General features: G+C 31.9%; 1 protein-coding gene across 1 annotated transcript; it reads right to left on the bottom strand.

Moving 5' to 3' along the window:
* Positions 1-1633: 1633 nt before the first annotated feature.
* On the bottom strand, positions 1634-4448 carry LOC146538362 (uncharacterized). The gene is made up of 5 exons (XM_085187045.1): positions 4434-4448; positions 3942-3985; positions 3261-3515; positions 2739-2939; positions 1634-2637 (listed from the first exon to the last, which is right to left on the bottom strand). The coding sequence occupies exons 1-5, from the start codon at positions 4446-4448 to the stop codon at positions 1692-1694; spliced, it is 1461 nt and encodes a 486-aa protein (XP_085043171.1). The 3' UTR covers positions 1634-1691.
* Positions 4449-16720: the final 12272 nt, after the last annotated feature.

Genomic DNA, 16720 nt, shown 5'->3' with positions numbered 1-16720 from the left:
CAAATATAGTATTGTAGAGCTCAATTACTAAAAAAAATCATAATGTTATTGTATTTATTATTTTAATACAAAGCAACCTAGCCTATAGAATTAAAAGAATAAAAATCATTCATAAATATTAATATATTTCATATCATAACAGTCACAGCTTGTTAACATCGTGAAATCGTTTTATCGTTGAAACTACAAAAAGAATATCGAGATCAATTTGGGCACTAATACTCTGGCATTGATAGCATATTTATAACATATATAGTTTTATTACACACCCTCTAATAGTATGTAATACGTGTAGAATAACATCTTATGTCATTTATATAATATGAACGTAGTAATATGAATATTTCATATCGTATTAATAAACAGCTACACTCTTTTCCCCCGAATAGCAGGGTATGCAGATTAAACCTAGTGTCAAAACATTCCGTACTCCGCTTTCTGTCCGTATTTGAGATATTGGTGAGTGACGGAATATAACCTCACATTTTCGTTTGTCTGGCTACTGCCGCGTTCAAAATCTGTAATTCATTATATTATATAGATAGAGCTGTTTATTACTAATATTTATTACCATATTAACAAACAGAGTGACAATAATAGCAACATGTATGCAGTCAAAATATAATTTCAGAAAAATTACAAGCTACTCGTAACATATGTCCATTTTGAATAATTATTATATACAAATAAACTTTGAGGAAGACAAGAGTCAATACAGACGTTTTTTAAATAGCGCTACAAAGGGTAAAATACGATCAGTTTTTTCAAATATATTCAAAGAAAACATGAAAAATGTTTACTTCTTATCTTATCTTATAATGTCAGTAAGTTTTCAATCATCTCACGTAAGTATGAAATATAAATTACTTGTTATAATTTGCTAATGTTGTTTAGATGAGTTTGGTAGAAAAATTACTTCAAATCTGCCAGATGGTCAGAATTAGAGGCGAAGGCCACGCTGTAAACGCTACATAAACATATTTAACCCATCCCGCTGAAACAAATATTGCCTATTAGAAAATGTTATTCCATGTATCATGTTAGTAAGGTTTCTATGTATTTATTATTAATAAATTTAGTGGAAGTAATTCATTTATTCGAGTGGGAATCGAATCCACCATGATCGCATTGATGGTCAAATGCAATGCCTCGAGGCTGTCATGTTAATAATGTAAAAAAAACTTCTAACATAAAACTTTGTATAATTGATACTTAATTTTTTGAGTAATTCATTATATAGGTATAAAATATAAAAAAGAAAATCGAAGCTGATATAATAAATATTGAATGGCGGATTTTCCTCTTAATACAATTTGCAATTTGTAAAAACAATATTGAACAACGAAATTGTTAAATGGACCTGAAATTTTATCAAAGAGGACATTTATGTAAACAACGTTGTCAATTAAGCCCACGTTATAAAGATTGAGTGTTTATAAATTAGTAAAATTAATCTTTACACCTAAAACAAAATAATTTTTTTTTCAGCATTACATTTTTTACGCATATAGCAAGTTTCTATAACTTGCTATATGCGTAAAAAATGTAATGTAACCTAGTGTTAAAACACTAAGTGGCGAATGATATCAATAAAAAATAATGTAATGTAAATACTTATTTTATTAACTTTGAAATAACAAATTCAACAGATGAAAGGCACAAAACAACTAAAGTAACTATTAAAAAAATAACTAAGGCAAATGGGCTCCTACGGGTAGGAAACCACGTTCGTCGGCTGTGTAGTCCACTCTGTAGGTAACGCCATCGGGTGCAACAAATTGGAAGAATCCTCTGGCCCTCATTCCACTACTTTCATTATCAATTTTCTCAATGTGTCCGGCCTCCTCGGCAAAAATTTTATTTTCAGTTTCGTAAAGATAGTGGTAACCTTCTGGGATGTAATCATTTTCATAACGGATCAGTCCATATCTGTAGTTGTAATTACCTGGGTCAACTTTGACTACTGCAGGCACGTACGGCTTTACGTAGGCTGATGCGGAACTGAATACTTTGACAGGAGCAACTGAGCTCGGTACAGGGGAGATAACTACTGGAGCTGCAGAGCTTGGAACTGGAACAATGACAACGGGGACTGGGGAAGATGCGGGCTCTTCTACAATCACGCTTTCACTGACTGGTGCAACAGAGCTCACTGGTTCAGGGACTACTTCAACTGGTTCAGCAACGACCTCCACAGGGTCAGCAACGGCCTCCACAGGTTTAGCAACGACCTCCACAGATTGAGCAACGACTTTCAAAGGTTCAGCAACGACCTCCACAGGTTCAGCAACGGACTCCACAGATTCAGCAACGACCTCCACAGGTTCAGCAACAACCTCCACAGGTTTAGCAACGACCTCCACAGGTTCAGCAACGGCCTCCACAGGTTCAGCAACGGCCTCCACAGGTTCAGCAACGACCTCCACAGGTTCAGCAACGACCTCCACAGGTTCAGCAACGACCTCCACAGGTTCAGCAACGGCCTCCACAGGTTCAGCAACGACCTCCACAGGTTCCGCAACGGCCTCCACAGGTTCAGCAACGGCCTCCACAGGTTCAGCAACGACCTCCACAGGTTCAGGGAGGGCAGGTTCAGAAACAATTACTGCCTCTGATACAGGAGAAACACTGCTCACTCTGAAATAATACAATAAAATATAAAATCCTTAAAATTTAGATATCTGAAAAAGGGATTATAACTAATATTAAATATATTTGCTAAAATAATAACAACTTACTCAGCGGCGACAGCTGCGTCTAGTCCGTTTTGGTTGTTGCTGTCTTTGTCTCCATAGTACAATCCTCCAGGGCCACCGGGACCACCGGGGCCTCCTGCACCACCGTTATCAGAAGAGCCATCATAGAAACCACCGGGACCGCCTTTGTCGAAAGAACCGCTGTAGAAACCCCCTGCACTGCCACGGTCTCCACGGTCTCCGCTACAATTATACAATTTTAACTGTAATTATGGGTAACAATCTGTCGTTTAAAAATGGAGGTATTGATGTTTGCACACTACTATAACAATTTCAATGGATCTCATATTTTTGCCCAGAATCCATTTGATCTCTGATTATTATTATTTGCGTAGTAAGTGATGAAAAACAATGCCTATCGTCAACTAAGCAAAGTAAGAAGATATATCAATATACAGTTATTTACATACGTGTACGTATAAATATTTCCCTGAGTGGAATGTCAACTTACAATTACTACGTTAAAAAACAAAACGTAAATAATCTAGAACATCAAGAACTTACTTATAAAGGCCAGAATCGTCAGGAATGTAACGGCCAGATGAGTCGTACTTGCTGGGGTTGTAACGGCCAGGGTCGTAACGTCCAGCATCGTATTTACCCGCGTTATATTTGCCTGGATCGTATTTGCCGGGGTCGTAGCGGCCTGAGTTGTCTACTTGAGCGGGTTGGTATCTGGCTGTGAAGTAGCGGTAGGGGTTGAAGGTAGATGGGGCAGGTGTGGACGAAAAGTACTGCAACAGTGGCTTGATTGGTACCCTAGAGGAAAGTAATTATCATGATATAAGCAGTCCAGTTGAGGCCAGTCGTGACTTAGGAGCACAGGCTTGCGTGGGTGGTGTACCTAATTTCGTAAATGCGACAGGTTATGGGTCCCACTCAAAGAAATTAAATATTTAATAATATTTTCTCGGGTTTGACTAGCGTCAAACGCGACGTTAAATCAACACGCAATGCCTCCAGAATTCGGCGGAAGTAGGGAGCAGAGTGCCTTAACACTAAATTCCCTCTAACTACTCTGCTAAATGCGGGATACAGCGTGAAGCTATAAAAGTGTAAACAGTATATAAGTAAACATTTTAAAAAAAGCTATAAGAAAAAGTTGCTATTTTTGTTAAAATATTTTTTATTTATTTTAGCATGTGTATAATTTGTTCACAACAAAATAACTGTATGATAACTTACACTTCATTTTCAGCTGCCAAAGCAACCGCCGCTAAAGCAATGACCTAAGAAAAATATAAATTTTAATTTTATAATAAAAAAGTTCCAAGGAAATAAAAGGTTTTGGTAATACGTTTTCCCGTTAATATTTGTTCAATAACAAAAAAACAACTAATGATAGCACGACAGAGAGAATCACTTAATATCATATTTTAAAAAATAATAACTAATGAGGCCAGTCGTGGCTCAGGAGCACAAAATGTAACTGTAAACGCGACTGGTCGTGGGTTCGATCCCCACTCGACGAAATGAAATATTTTTATAAATTTATGTTTCCATTACTTCCTTCTGGAGTCGTAGTAATGCGCGGCGAGTTCCGCCACTCAACTGAATTCGGAAAGTGAGGAGCGAAGTGTCTAAACACTATATACAGCGTGAAGCTGCATTGTCTTTTAATAAGCAATTAATATAATTAAAATAAATATACTATTTTTTTAATTATTTTTTACTTACCAGAAGAGACCTCATTGTCTTAGTTTCCTAAGGTTGTCTAAGTCAATGTAGATTCACCGAAGATGAATCCTTATATATACCATTTTCAATCTATTTTTAATGAGAATCATCTCCTGCTCTAATTAATATGCCTCTGAATTTATTGATGACACTGTTCGATTTTATGAATTCAATTAAGTGAGACATACTTTTATTATTAAATTGAGATTTGTATATTATAATTAAAGAGATAATATGTTAAGGCAGGATATTCTTTTCCTTACAATGGAGTGCCTCTCCATCTCCAGCGACTGTTAGATGGCTACCTTGGTTCAACGAGGATCGGTGTAGACCCAATACAGTAGAACTTCGGATATGATTGTCTCCCGCGTGCGCATTTAAGTAGAATATAGTTCCTTCCCTTTTTGCTTAATTTTCCTACAAATAATGCTAAAAAAATGTAGTATAGTTCATTTCCTTGTAGTACCTATAATTACGCAGCAAACGTAATTAATATTATACCCAACCAGAAATACAAAAAAATTGTTTGGTTTGCTGTAGTGTCGAAAAATTGTATCTGTAAAAAAACCTACTAGGAAACTACAATCAGTACCTTCGTACATACTGAAGTTTTTTTTAATAATTGCATAAAGGGGCAAACTAGTCGAAGAACCACCTGATGGTAGGCGAAACTTTCGTCCATGGACTTCTACCTGACGAACTTGAGCCTTATACAGCATAAGCCGATGTTCTAATGTGAATTACTGCTTCGCCCTGTTTTTTGAAGCCAACTTGGCTTTGCTCTTCAAGTGACCCTTAAACTGGACTTCGTTGGATATGTTGACCCCAAGAATCCCAATACTATTATTGGTACTGGTAATATTGGTACAGGTGATATTGCATTAACTATTTTGGTAATGAATTGTAAATTGATTGTAGTTAATCGTAGTGATAAAAAATTTTCAATTGGCAACGGAGTGACTTAACACTAGGTTCCCAGGTTCCCTCTGGCTGCTATGTGCGGGCTAGGTACAGAGTGAATTTAAAAAAAGAATATTAATTTTGAATATAATTATCATTAATTAGTAATAGTGATTGGCATAAATTTAAATAAATATTAGTTGAATGAGAATTATTTTTCTAAGCCTTTCAATATTAGGATAATTAATTACCATTAGATATTTATTTAGTTCCGGAAATGGAATCGGTGAAGATCTAATTGTTGGTATAGACTAAGCCAAATCTCTCTATTGAGCATTTTTAGGCAGTTAAACGGATATGAGAATCAAAGACTTAAATTATAATAAAATTCTTTGAATATGTAAAAATATAGATAAGTGTGGTGTGATGTATTACTAGCTGCTACTGAACACCCTGCAAAGTGTGGAAGACGTTCTATAAGAATTATATATTTAAATAATACAAGTTTCCATTACATAAAAATGAAGTAGCAAAATAACTTTATGACACCCAACTGAGAAAAACGAGATAACAGCTCTCAGGTGCACCTTAAGTCTGACAACCTCTTAAATTATAAGCAATTTACATTTCAAAGGTCCACATTGATATATATATTTCTAAATGTCACAGCAGATCTTAATATGATATTTTAAAATTCTCATACTAATCAGGGTCAAAATATGTTATCGCTTCATTATTGTATGAATCCGATGAATAGTGAAACGATATGATTTATACAATAGTGAAACTTTTAGAGAGAAGGAAGTGTTCAGACACTCCGTTCCCCATTTTCCGTCACATTCTGGAGGCATTGCGCGTTGAGCGCCGGAACACCGCGCTTTGCCTCAACACCAGAGTGAAGAAAATTTATATATCTATTAAATATTTCATTTCCTCTTGTGGGAATCGAACCTACAACCTGTCACATACCGAACCTTCACATTTTGTGCCACTGCTCCACGTCTGGCCTCATACTTACTATATACATACTAGCCTATACGAATATTTATTAAATATATTTAAGAAATTATTCTCCATTTAGGGAGTGAATTCTGAAGAACCGTAAAACGCGTGTTTAATTAAAAAAATATATGAGTTGTATATGCAATTAAATCTGTACCTAGTCAAATACGACAGATATTAAAGTAATTCCATCAATGTAAAACATTAATTTGATCACTGAGTGAACTTCGTCATTTAGCAAACGTGGCGATGTGAATTTTGAAAGAATATCATGAATAATGCAGGAGCTCTCAGTACAGTCTCGGCTATAAATCGCTGAAAGGTCATCCGAGCGAGTAGACTGTACACAGCGTACTGTTCGTAGAGGAATAGGCTTTGTGCATACTTACGTATGAATGTTGCTAGTAAGCATATTTTAGGATGAACTCTTGCATGTAAGCAGTTAGTGTAGAGTATGAAATTAGTATGATTTTTTAAAAGTAATTAATAAAATAAGTAATTGATTTGATGTCAATTTATATATTTTTTATCGTCAACCTCTATTCCGTACACAACAGGGTAGGCAGAGGGAACCTAGTATTAAGACACTCCGTTCCCCATTTTCCGCTAAGTTCTACAGGCATTGCGTGTTGAGAGGCGGAACTCAACGCCGCGGTTTGCCTCGATACTAGAGCGAAGAAAATAAAAATATTAAATATTTCATTTTCTCAAATGGGAATCGAACCCGCAACCTGTCTTACAGTCACTCTTTGTGTCCCTACGCCACGATTGGCCTCAATTTAATTGGAAACAATCGAAAAAATCACTTTATTTATAGAGTCCATTTATAGAGTCCAAGTTACTAATTGAAACATTAAACATTGACCTTTTAACTACAATCAATGCAACTAGCTCTACAATAACATAATTATTTAAAATCAAACACATCAATCGTCAATTAATGAAAAAATATACGTTTTTTTAAACTAAAATTTAAATATTATAGCTTCACTCTACCATCACATCCGGTCAAACTGCGTCACAGCATCGTTGACCTGTTTTACACTAAACATATTTGAAGCGGGCAATGTACTACTTCCATGAATGAGAATAAAAAATTAAAACAAATAAAAAAAACACAAAATAAATGAAAGAAAAACCAAGTTATGCAATAATTTAATATTAAAATTAATATCATATATAAATTATTTAAATCCAATGCAAATGACTTATTTAAAACAGAAGTTATTAAAATACATTATAACAATTTAAAACACAATAGAAACTATCAGAGCGTTAAACAGTAGAGAACAGAATGGTAGTAATTTATTAACTATTGAAATGTCAATAATAATTAAGTTATTAATTTAATAACATATATTTTTTATTTATTTAATGCTCCTATTGAATATAATTAAACATATTGTTATAATTAAACAAAAATTTTTTAGAAGCGGATTCTTTTTTTAAAGTTATGAAAACGAAACAAAATATTTTTTTTATTTAAAAAAATGTAAACGGTATTTTTCACAAACTTTTTTATTTCTTGCCAATCTATCAATTGATAAAAAATAAAAAAAGTTTCATAAATGCGTTATACAGATAATCGTAATTATTTACTACCGAGTCTATAATATACCCTAATATAGTATTATATGAGTACATTTTACATTACAATTAATTGATAAGTTATTAATTACGTTGCCCCTGAATTACGATACAGACGTTTGCTAAATTCACTAGTGATTGACAACAGACTGATTTATAATGTGGTAGTATCGACTATCCACTATGGAAACAGGGGTTCAATAGGAAAATTATCCGTTAGGTTTGCTGGTTAGGCCAATTGACAGGTTGGACGATTAACGAAAGAGATGTTAAAATATGTACAGGATATTTGGATTTAAGCCGGCTCATCTCAGTAGAACTGCCTTCCGATCCGGTGGTAGCTTTTTGCTCATATGTTCATTCGACGATTCAAAAATGTTTGTAATAGTCTATTTCAATAAAGAATATTTTGAATTTGAATTTAAATATCTTTATGCTCACGAGTGTGAGAATATAACACATAAAACACAAAGTGAGTGATAAAGCGATACGCTCTTACTCTATACTTTCTACTTTATTTTTTCGTAAATTTTTTTTATAAAAAAATAAACAAAAATAATAGAGGGTATAATAATGATTCACTGTCACCTTACAACCTAAAGAGGTCCCTCCCAAAGAATCAAGAGTATGCTCAGTACTATCGCTATTGTACTCACAATCTTTTTGTCGTCATTTCAAAAAAATCTGAATTTACATTTAGCTAACGACAACGGAATATTTTTTCCATTCCGTACCTTATATACAAAATATAATTTGACCTTACTATATACGTTATAATAAACGTATGATCTACTAAAAAATCTGGTAAAATAAATTATTAATTTATATGACATAGAAACAATAAAGAAAAATAAAAAAAATACCGTCGAATTGATAACCTTATCTTACAGAAGTCGCTTAACAAAGTAATATATTATACTAGCCAACCTGGGCAGCTTCGCCGGCTTAAATCATACGAATATTTACTTAATATATTTATGAAATTATTTTCAATTTAGGAAATTATTTTCAATTTTATTTATTTTATTTATTTAGAATTCTAAAAAACCGTGAAACACTCGAGACTGATGCGAGCACCATACTCGCTTTGCCAGCACATCTAATAAACAATACGAATTAAAATCCTGTAAGGCGATTCATTAAAACAGCATGATTAAAAACAAGTTAGGTAGAAACGGAACTTGTTTATGACACTGTATCCATCTTATAATTTGGTATTAAATGACAGTGACGCTGATAATAAATTATTATTAATGACATTATTATTTCAATTAATTATGCGTGATACCACAAAGCGTTTGGTCGGGCACATTCATATGTATAAATACGGTCATTTTGTTTGTTAAAATATTGCTCAATTGTAAATATTTTCTCATTCGTAAACATTTTACCCTATTTTGTCCTATTATTTTTTAAATTATCAATCAAGAAATGACCAGTGCATCCCTTTTATACAGTAAATACATATATAGGCAATCCCATAATAAAAAATTTAAAACAACAACAGCAAAGTTACAATAGAAAATTTAATAACCCAATACGAAAATTTCAAGATATGACAATCAAAATGTTTCCTATAAGAACGCACTTCAAAAGTCATAATATCCACAACACCTACCTAATAAGGCCTAAAATATCTTCATGTAATCTGTGGATATATATGTTATTCGTACATACAATATTCAGGAGAAGTAGTAATGGGAATTTCAGTCTGTTAGCTCCTCGTTATTACTGGTTAATAAATATGGAGGCTCGACGACCTTTCATTCATAGAATTAATCAAGTTTTGGCACGCCCGCATGTATCTTCGCTCCACTTATCATAGCGTAGGTAGGTATCATATATTAAGTGTATGTAGCTTTAGAAGCCAACAACCCGACTTCAAATAAAAAATACAAAATAGTTAGAAAATTTAATAAATTTTTTAAGCAACCATTCTCAGTTTTGTAACTTTTTATTTCATTTCTCATTTTCAACAGAGAAAATTGAACAAAATTTTTCACGCTTTATGGATCCAGTCAAGTGTGAATAGAAAATTCATAAATTCTTCGAAACATTAATTAAATTTGATAAAATATTAAACTTTTTATAAATATTACATCCGTAAGTAGTTGAAAATTTAATAATTATTTATAGGAATGTGAGCAGAATTTCATATCACAATATTACGTTTCTTTATTTAATAGTTACAGTTGTATAGAAAATCATTAAACAAGTAACATTCACGAAGAACCAACAAGAAAATTTTTACAGTCGTATGCTCGTATCTATGGCAACCGGAAAAGAGACAGAATGTAAAAAAAGCTCGTGTATATATGGAGATAAAATGAAGCATGTGTAAAGTGGAGAATGCAGCAGACGAGGTCCTCTCTGCCTGCCTGATGTAATATTAGGATAACAAATCCTCTTAAAAAAAAATATAATGGTTATTGAAAATAACCATATCACCATCTCTCTACCAATTTCTTGATAAATCAATGCTGAAAATTTTAAAATACTGTGACACACTCGAGGGGCTTGAGCGTCGTCGAGAATAAAGTATACGAGTATACCTAAATGTGTCTCTCGGAAAGCGCATAAAATAAATTGATTTACTGAAAAGCTTCAAATATTACCCATACAATACCCTAGTAAGTAACAGACAGTAACAGAAATATATTGATATCTCTTTATTCTTATAGACGAATTTATTTTATGCAAAGGGTACTCTTGCTAGCTAACATTTCTTATAGTTACCATTTGCCTTAGATAAAATTTAAGATAGGATAAAGATTTTTTTTGGACATTTGAATAACTCCACCAGGAACACACCTGGAAATGTCGGCAGGTCATGTCACAAATCTTCACATTTGCTCATTAATTTATCTTCTACGACCTTGAACCGAGTTGATAAAATTCATCATTTGGGAGAACCGTTTGATTAAACAAAGTATATTTTTCCTTAAAATTTTTAATTCCGAGACCCTAAATTTTGTTTACATTTGTAAAATTTTACAGGTAACATAATAGAAAATTACACTTCCTTTTTCATTAAGATCGTCGTATTGACGTGGCGACTTTAAGATAAATGTGTCAATTATGGGTGACATTATTAGAACTTACGGTTTATATTATTAGAACACTTTATTTGGTTTCCCATTAATTTTTCCAAATGAGTTTTAATCGCAATTAATTTTTAACTTCGCCGCATATTGTATTATCAATTGAAATTGTACTGAGCGGATTTCTTTAACTTAATTTTACATTTATTTTTACCCAAAGAAAGAAATAATATCGTGTTTCATAGTAATCCTTAAATCATAAAATTCACACCCCAATGGAGTCAGGGCGGGTCGTAAAGTGTTAAAGGCATCTTTTGCAACCTAAATAAGATCAACATTGTAATTTCGCCGTACTTAATCTACAACGTTAACACAAAAGCTTTGTGAATTAAATTACATAAGTAAAATATCATAACTAAACTAAACTAGTATTTATTACTAATATATGAAAGTAAGATAAGAATTCTCATTCTTATGTAGTAGAATTTTAATTGTACTTATTTTATTTTATCATATACCTATCATTGTTTATTCTTCCTCTTCTTCGTGTCAATGCTTGGAAAATTCAGATCATATTGTTTATTGCATACTACAGTTAAGTGCTTTAAAATTTGAGCAAATTAAACAACGTGTTACAAATTTGGGGCTATCCCTGTTCCTGTCATATATCCAAATTTAGTTAATATTTTACTTATTATATTAAAATTTCTTAGAATATTAATCACTGTATTGAATGCTATGCTATATTGATAATTCAATATATTGAATAGGTATATAAAATAAAGTCTCTACAATAGCAGAAATAGGCATATGGATACACAAAGCTGTCTCACTACTTAGAATAATCCTTTCATATTTCCAAGTGAAGTTGAATGCGATTTTCGTGTTCTCAATTTGTTAAAGTGGACCACCGAGACAGATACATAACCCCAAATATACCTACATACGTACAATTTTATAGCGAATATTACATTATTTTTTTCTAAAAGTCATTGTTTTCTTTGTATTGTTTGGTTGATACATACATATTATATTAACATACAGTCTGTAGTGAGATAAAAATAATTCCAATTAAGAAGCTTTAAATTATGTTTAATGTGATTGACATTTTGTTATCTTTTCTTGTTCTAAAAGGTAACATTTATAATAGCAGTGGCAGAGGCTTAACACGAAAAAAATATAAGAGACCCGATCCGATGGTTATAAGTTCGGTCTTTACTAGCAAAGATGAACAATTTCCATTCCTCCACTTTTTTGACCGTACGACCTTGAGTTGTGCCACTCAACAGAAAATACGTTCACTAGAGCAGTGAGTAGAACCTACCTTAGAATTCACGAGATACAGTGTCAAGCTAAAAAATAGGAAATAGAACTTGACAAATGAAAAATTATAATCGATATTTTTATATTTTAAAAAGCATACTTCATGCTAAAGTAATTTCGTTTAAAATAAATGAAATATTTGACGTTTACTTTCATCATAGGTATATTATTTAAACAACATTAACATGCCATAATTTGGTAAACGTTTTCATCGTCATAATATTTATTGTATTAAGCAATGTAAAACGTTTACTGATTTATCCGTTGCTCATTTTATATGTTGTTTGTTCTGTTGATGGCTTTACATGTTAGACTCGTGAACATTTAAGTTTTATGCTTCTTTTTATTATTACAACTATATAATATTTAAATTTTAAATTATTACTATTCTAAATAATGTATTCATTGAATTATGATACTTCATGTTTATTTTATTAAATTAGCCAATTGACAATGATTTACGATTATTTTTTTATAAACGGTATTGTTATTTTTGGTATACCGCTTATATCTAAACAAATATCTGTGTATTCTTCCTGACATAAATCCCAGCGTTTGATGCCAGGGTCTGCTTTCCTGCTCGAAATAAAGATGGAGCTCGAATAAAGTGGAGACTTGTCCTCGATGGCTAGTCTATTGGCTCTCATGTCCTGCATCACGATCGTAGGCGCTTCCTAGCGCTTCCGGGAGATCTCAATCCAGAGATAGCCATACCAAGACACATGTATCATAAATTACAAAAGTTATATTGAAATTTAATCATCAAGCTTCTTTAATTCTACATTTTTATCTTTGAAAAATTTATATAAGTGATCTATATGTTTTATTATAACATTTATGGCTCTATTTTATCGTCACTGTATTTCATCGAGTTTACAAACAAGAAGGTATTAATTTATCACATTTCACTCAACACGTCACAATTTCACTCATAGCTCATTTATCAAGAGCACCTAAGCCGCTTAAGCTTTCAAAGCAACACGAACCCCCAAATACACATACTTAGTAGACAAATATGATTTTTCTTTCCAATACGCCTAAAGAATTAAATTAATTAAATTAATGTTATTGATTTAAGTAAACAAGAACTGGGCAAGAGACCAAATGGACATGCATCTTTAATTCATGGTAGCACTGGTCTAACCTTTGTTCTTTGAAATATCTCTATAGGAACTAAAACTATTGTAGTTCGTACTAACAACTGCAGTATACATTCTAATAAGCGACACGACGCACGGGTAAACTTGGAGGGAGGATCTTCGAATTTAACCCAAAGTAATGCTTTATAAATTATAGACAAACGCAGTTCTCGTTAGCTAAGGTATTAAACACATTTAAAAGCGCAAATTTGAAACTTCGATAAGATACTGTAATATTTATTTATCATATCCTTTTTTTGTTTTACGCTGTATTCCGCTGTATACGGGTAAGCCAAAAGAACCTAGAGTTAAGACACTCCGTTTCCCATTTGCCGCCATTTATTATTTGCTGAGTAGTGAAACTTTTTAGCAAGGTCAATATTTTTTTTTTTTTCTCCGAGTGATAATCGAACCCATGATGATGACAAATCGAACCCAGATGTGCAGCTGCACCACGACCTCTTTCCAAACAAATATTAAAATTATATTTTTAAAACAAATAATTTAAAAATAAATTTTACAACCTAAGTATCTAACTCTATAAATATATTTTGCTTATTTTGCATACATGTAGTATGTCATATATATTTTGATATACCGATAACCGAAAAACACTACTTCCCTTTCGGGAAAGTCAGGTAATAAAGATATACATACGTTACGTCGTTCGCCGTAACTTTTTCACAGGTCACTGCCACATTACACCTAAAAGATTCACATACATAAAATTTGAATCTTAAAGAACCTTTGTGTAAATCAAGCGAACATATTCCTTTGCCTCGTTCAAAATATGTTTATGTTATACATAAATATTAAAAGATAATTTTAATATATTACGAGCTGCTTTATAATTGAGTTCAAGGAAAATTCTTTTTGCTGATAGGTATAATAGAGACACTTTCTTTTGATTTCTCCTTAGGCTAATCTGTTTTATATTACTGTGAAATAATAATAAAAACCCCACAATAAGGAATATTGCTTTCATTTTGTCACAATCCAAAATTAACCAAATATTTTATAATAACCGATTAATACTGTTTTCCCCTCCCTATTCTGCTTAATAAATGCATTAGAAATACAAAATATATATACAGATTAAATTATTAAACCCTCTTTTCCCTGAGACAAAATATGGCAATATCACTATTGTTACACAATCAGGAACTATATGCTACATTAAACGCGGTTATTACCGGTTCAATCGAGTGTCGATGTTCAGTATATTATGTAAATATATCATGTTGCTTTCAAGTCTCCATGGGGTACTACTTTCCGCCCGTATATATAAACCGCTCTCCGGTCTGAGATCAATCTCAAGATGCCGTTTTCATTTATAAATTATATCGATCGCAGAATTGAGAGCTTTTATGTATGTATATGATTTATGTCTATATATTTATAAATAAAAAGCCTAAAATAGCATTAAATAGAAAATAAAAATACTTATTACAAGGATTTTCGATTCGTTACAATTATATAATTCAGAACTAATTCCACTTTATGTTCATGCATACATTCAATTTTGGGACGCCGTAGCTGGACCGTAGGTGGACGTAGTGCAGGTGCATTCTGTGCACGAAATGATTCAATTTAAATTCCTTTAAGCATCTTCTTATCCTTTCGAGTCGACAAGCTCAATCATTTTGATCTACAGACTAGAGTGACCGTTTGTCGAAGCCTTTGAGCTTTAGAAATGTCTAATCTTTTATTCACTATAAAGCAATAGCAAATGCCTTTGCAGAATAATATGTACTCGTACGTTTTGTTTGCTTTTTCAATTTAAAAAAAAAAATATTTGTTGAAGGAATAAATAAAGTAATCTTACGTGTTTTGACATATTTTGTTAATGCAAATAGAATAATCACTTCGTTGATAAAACGAATTCACTTGCTGTATTGAAATAGTATTCCAAGAATTTTATAAAAAAAAAAAACTTTTCCTTCTTTATAAAATATTTTTTATTACACACATGTAAAATACACTGTTTTTTTTTCTTTTTTGTTTCTTTATATTGTTCAAACTCTTTTGTAAGTAGATTATCTATTGGTTTTAGAAAGTTTTAACGTCATGAAGGTACCGTCGCATCGCCACCGTTGTATCGCATTTAGCACTTGCTTATACGAGAGTATTTCTGTACTGCAAGAAACTGTACACCTGATTTAAGATATTATTCTTAGCTTGAGACAAAAAGTGATCCTATAAATGTTCTGATTTTTCCTTTTGAGGTACGGAACCCTAAAAACCAAAAATGCTTAAAACTAAAATAAAAATATCAGAATTCCTAATCGCTCTAATTATGTTGTAAAAATATTGTTCAGAAAACCCCTAGATGGAAAAAGACTTATTGATAAAGGGTGAAGCTAATAAAAACATCTTAAAAAATACTACTAGTATATGTATGTGTATTTTTGCCCTTTTGTTAATATTTTGTAAATAATAATATTATCCCTCTTACAAGCCATAAAATTAGTTACAACTAAACTTTGCCACTCAAGTGCTGGAGACATCTAAAGATAGCTTTAGATATGTACCTAGATATTCTGTAAATTATTTCTACGAAGACAATGCTCTTTTTATAGCTTAAAAGAAATTACTTTTTCCTAATAAATTTAAATGTTTCTTTTTCTAATTAACTCTTCTAAGCACTTTTAACGTTGCATGAGCATATGACCACAGACTAAAAACAATCAAGTCTCTTCATAGTATTTATTTACTTTTATACTATTAAAATATGTAAATACTTTAAAAAAAAATAGTTTTTCAATATTTGAAATAAACTTTTTCTTATTTTATACAATATCAATATTAGGCTACAATGCCTATTGACACAACTGCCTTGCGTGGTTTTACGTAATCACGAGGGCCACACGAAAATGATGCCATTCTTCCAAAAATAAATTACCTACATAATTACTCGCACCGCCACTTCTAACAAAAGTTTACTGTTTAGTGCAGAAGATCAATAACCAGTTTTTTTTACGCATGTCTTTTAAATCATAGGAACATCTATACCTCAAACGTAATATTATAAATTCAGAATAAGATTATAATATTATCTATTTATATATAGCTCAGATTCATTAACTTACATTTTTAACACAATTACTTACACAATAACTTTTTTAAGATGGCGCCGATAAATGTAATTTTCAGAAACTATCTAAGTATAAGATAACAAATGTTGTCATAACCATTATAAAAAAAATTATATTTTTCGGTAATAATAAAATATTATGTTTTTCTAAATAGATACTTTAAATGACTAAAAAAAATTAAATAAATCTTTAAAAAAAAA

This window comes from Heliconius melpomene, chromosome 6 (assembly GCF_056956725.1).
Source record: "Heliconius melpomene rosina isolate 202511_hmr_F chromosome 6, ASM5695672v1, whole genome shotgun sequence".
NCBI lineage: Eukaryota > Metazoa > Arthropoda > Insecta > Lepidoptera > Nymphalidae > Heliconius > Heliconius melpomene.
The sequence above is the reverse complement of the archived record's forward strand: the minus strand, read 5'-3'. Positions and strand labels throughout refer to the sequence as shown.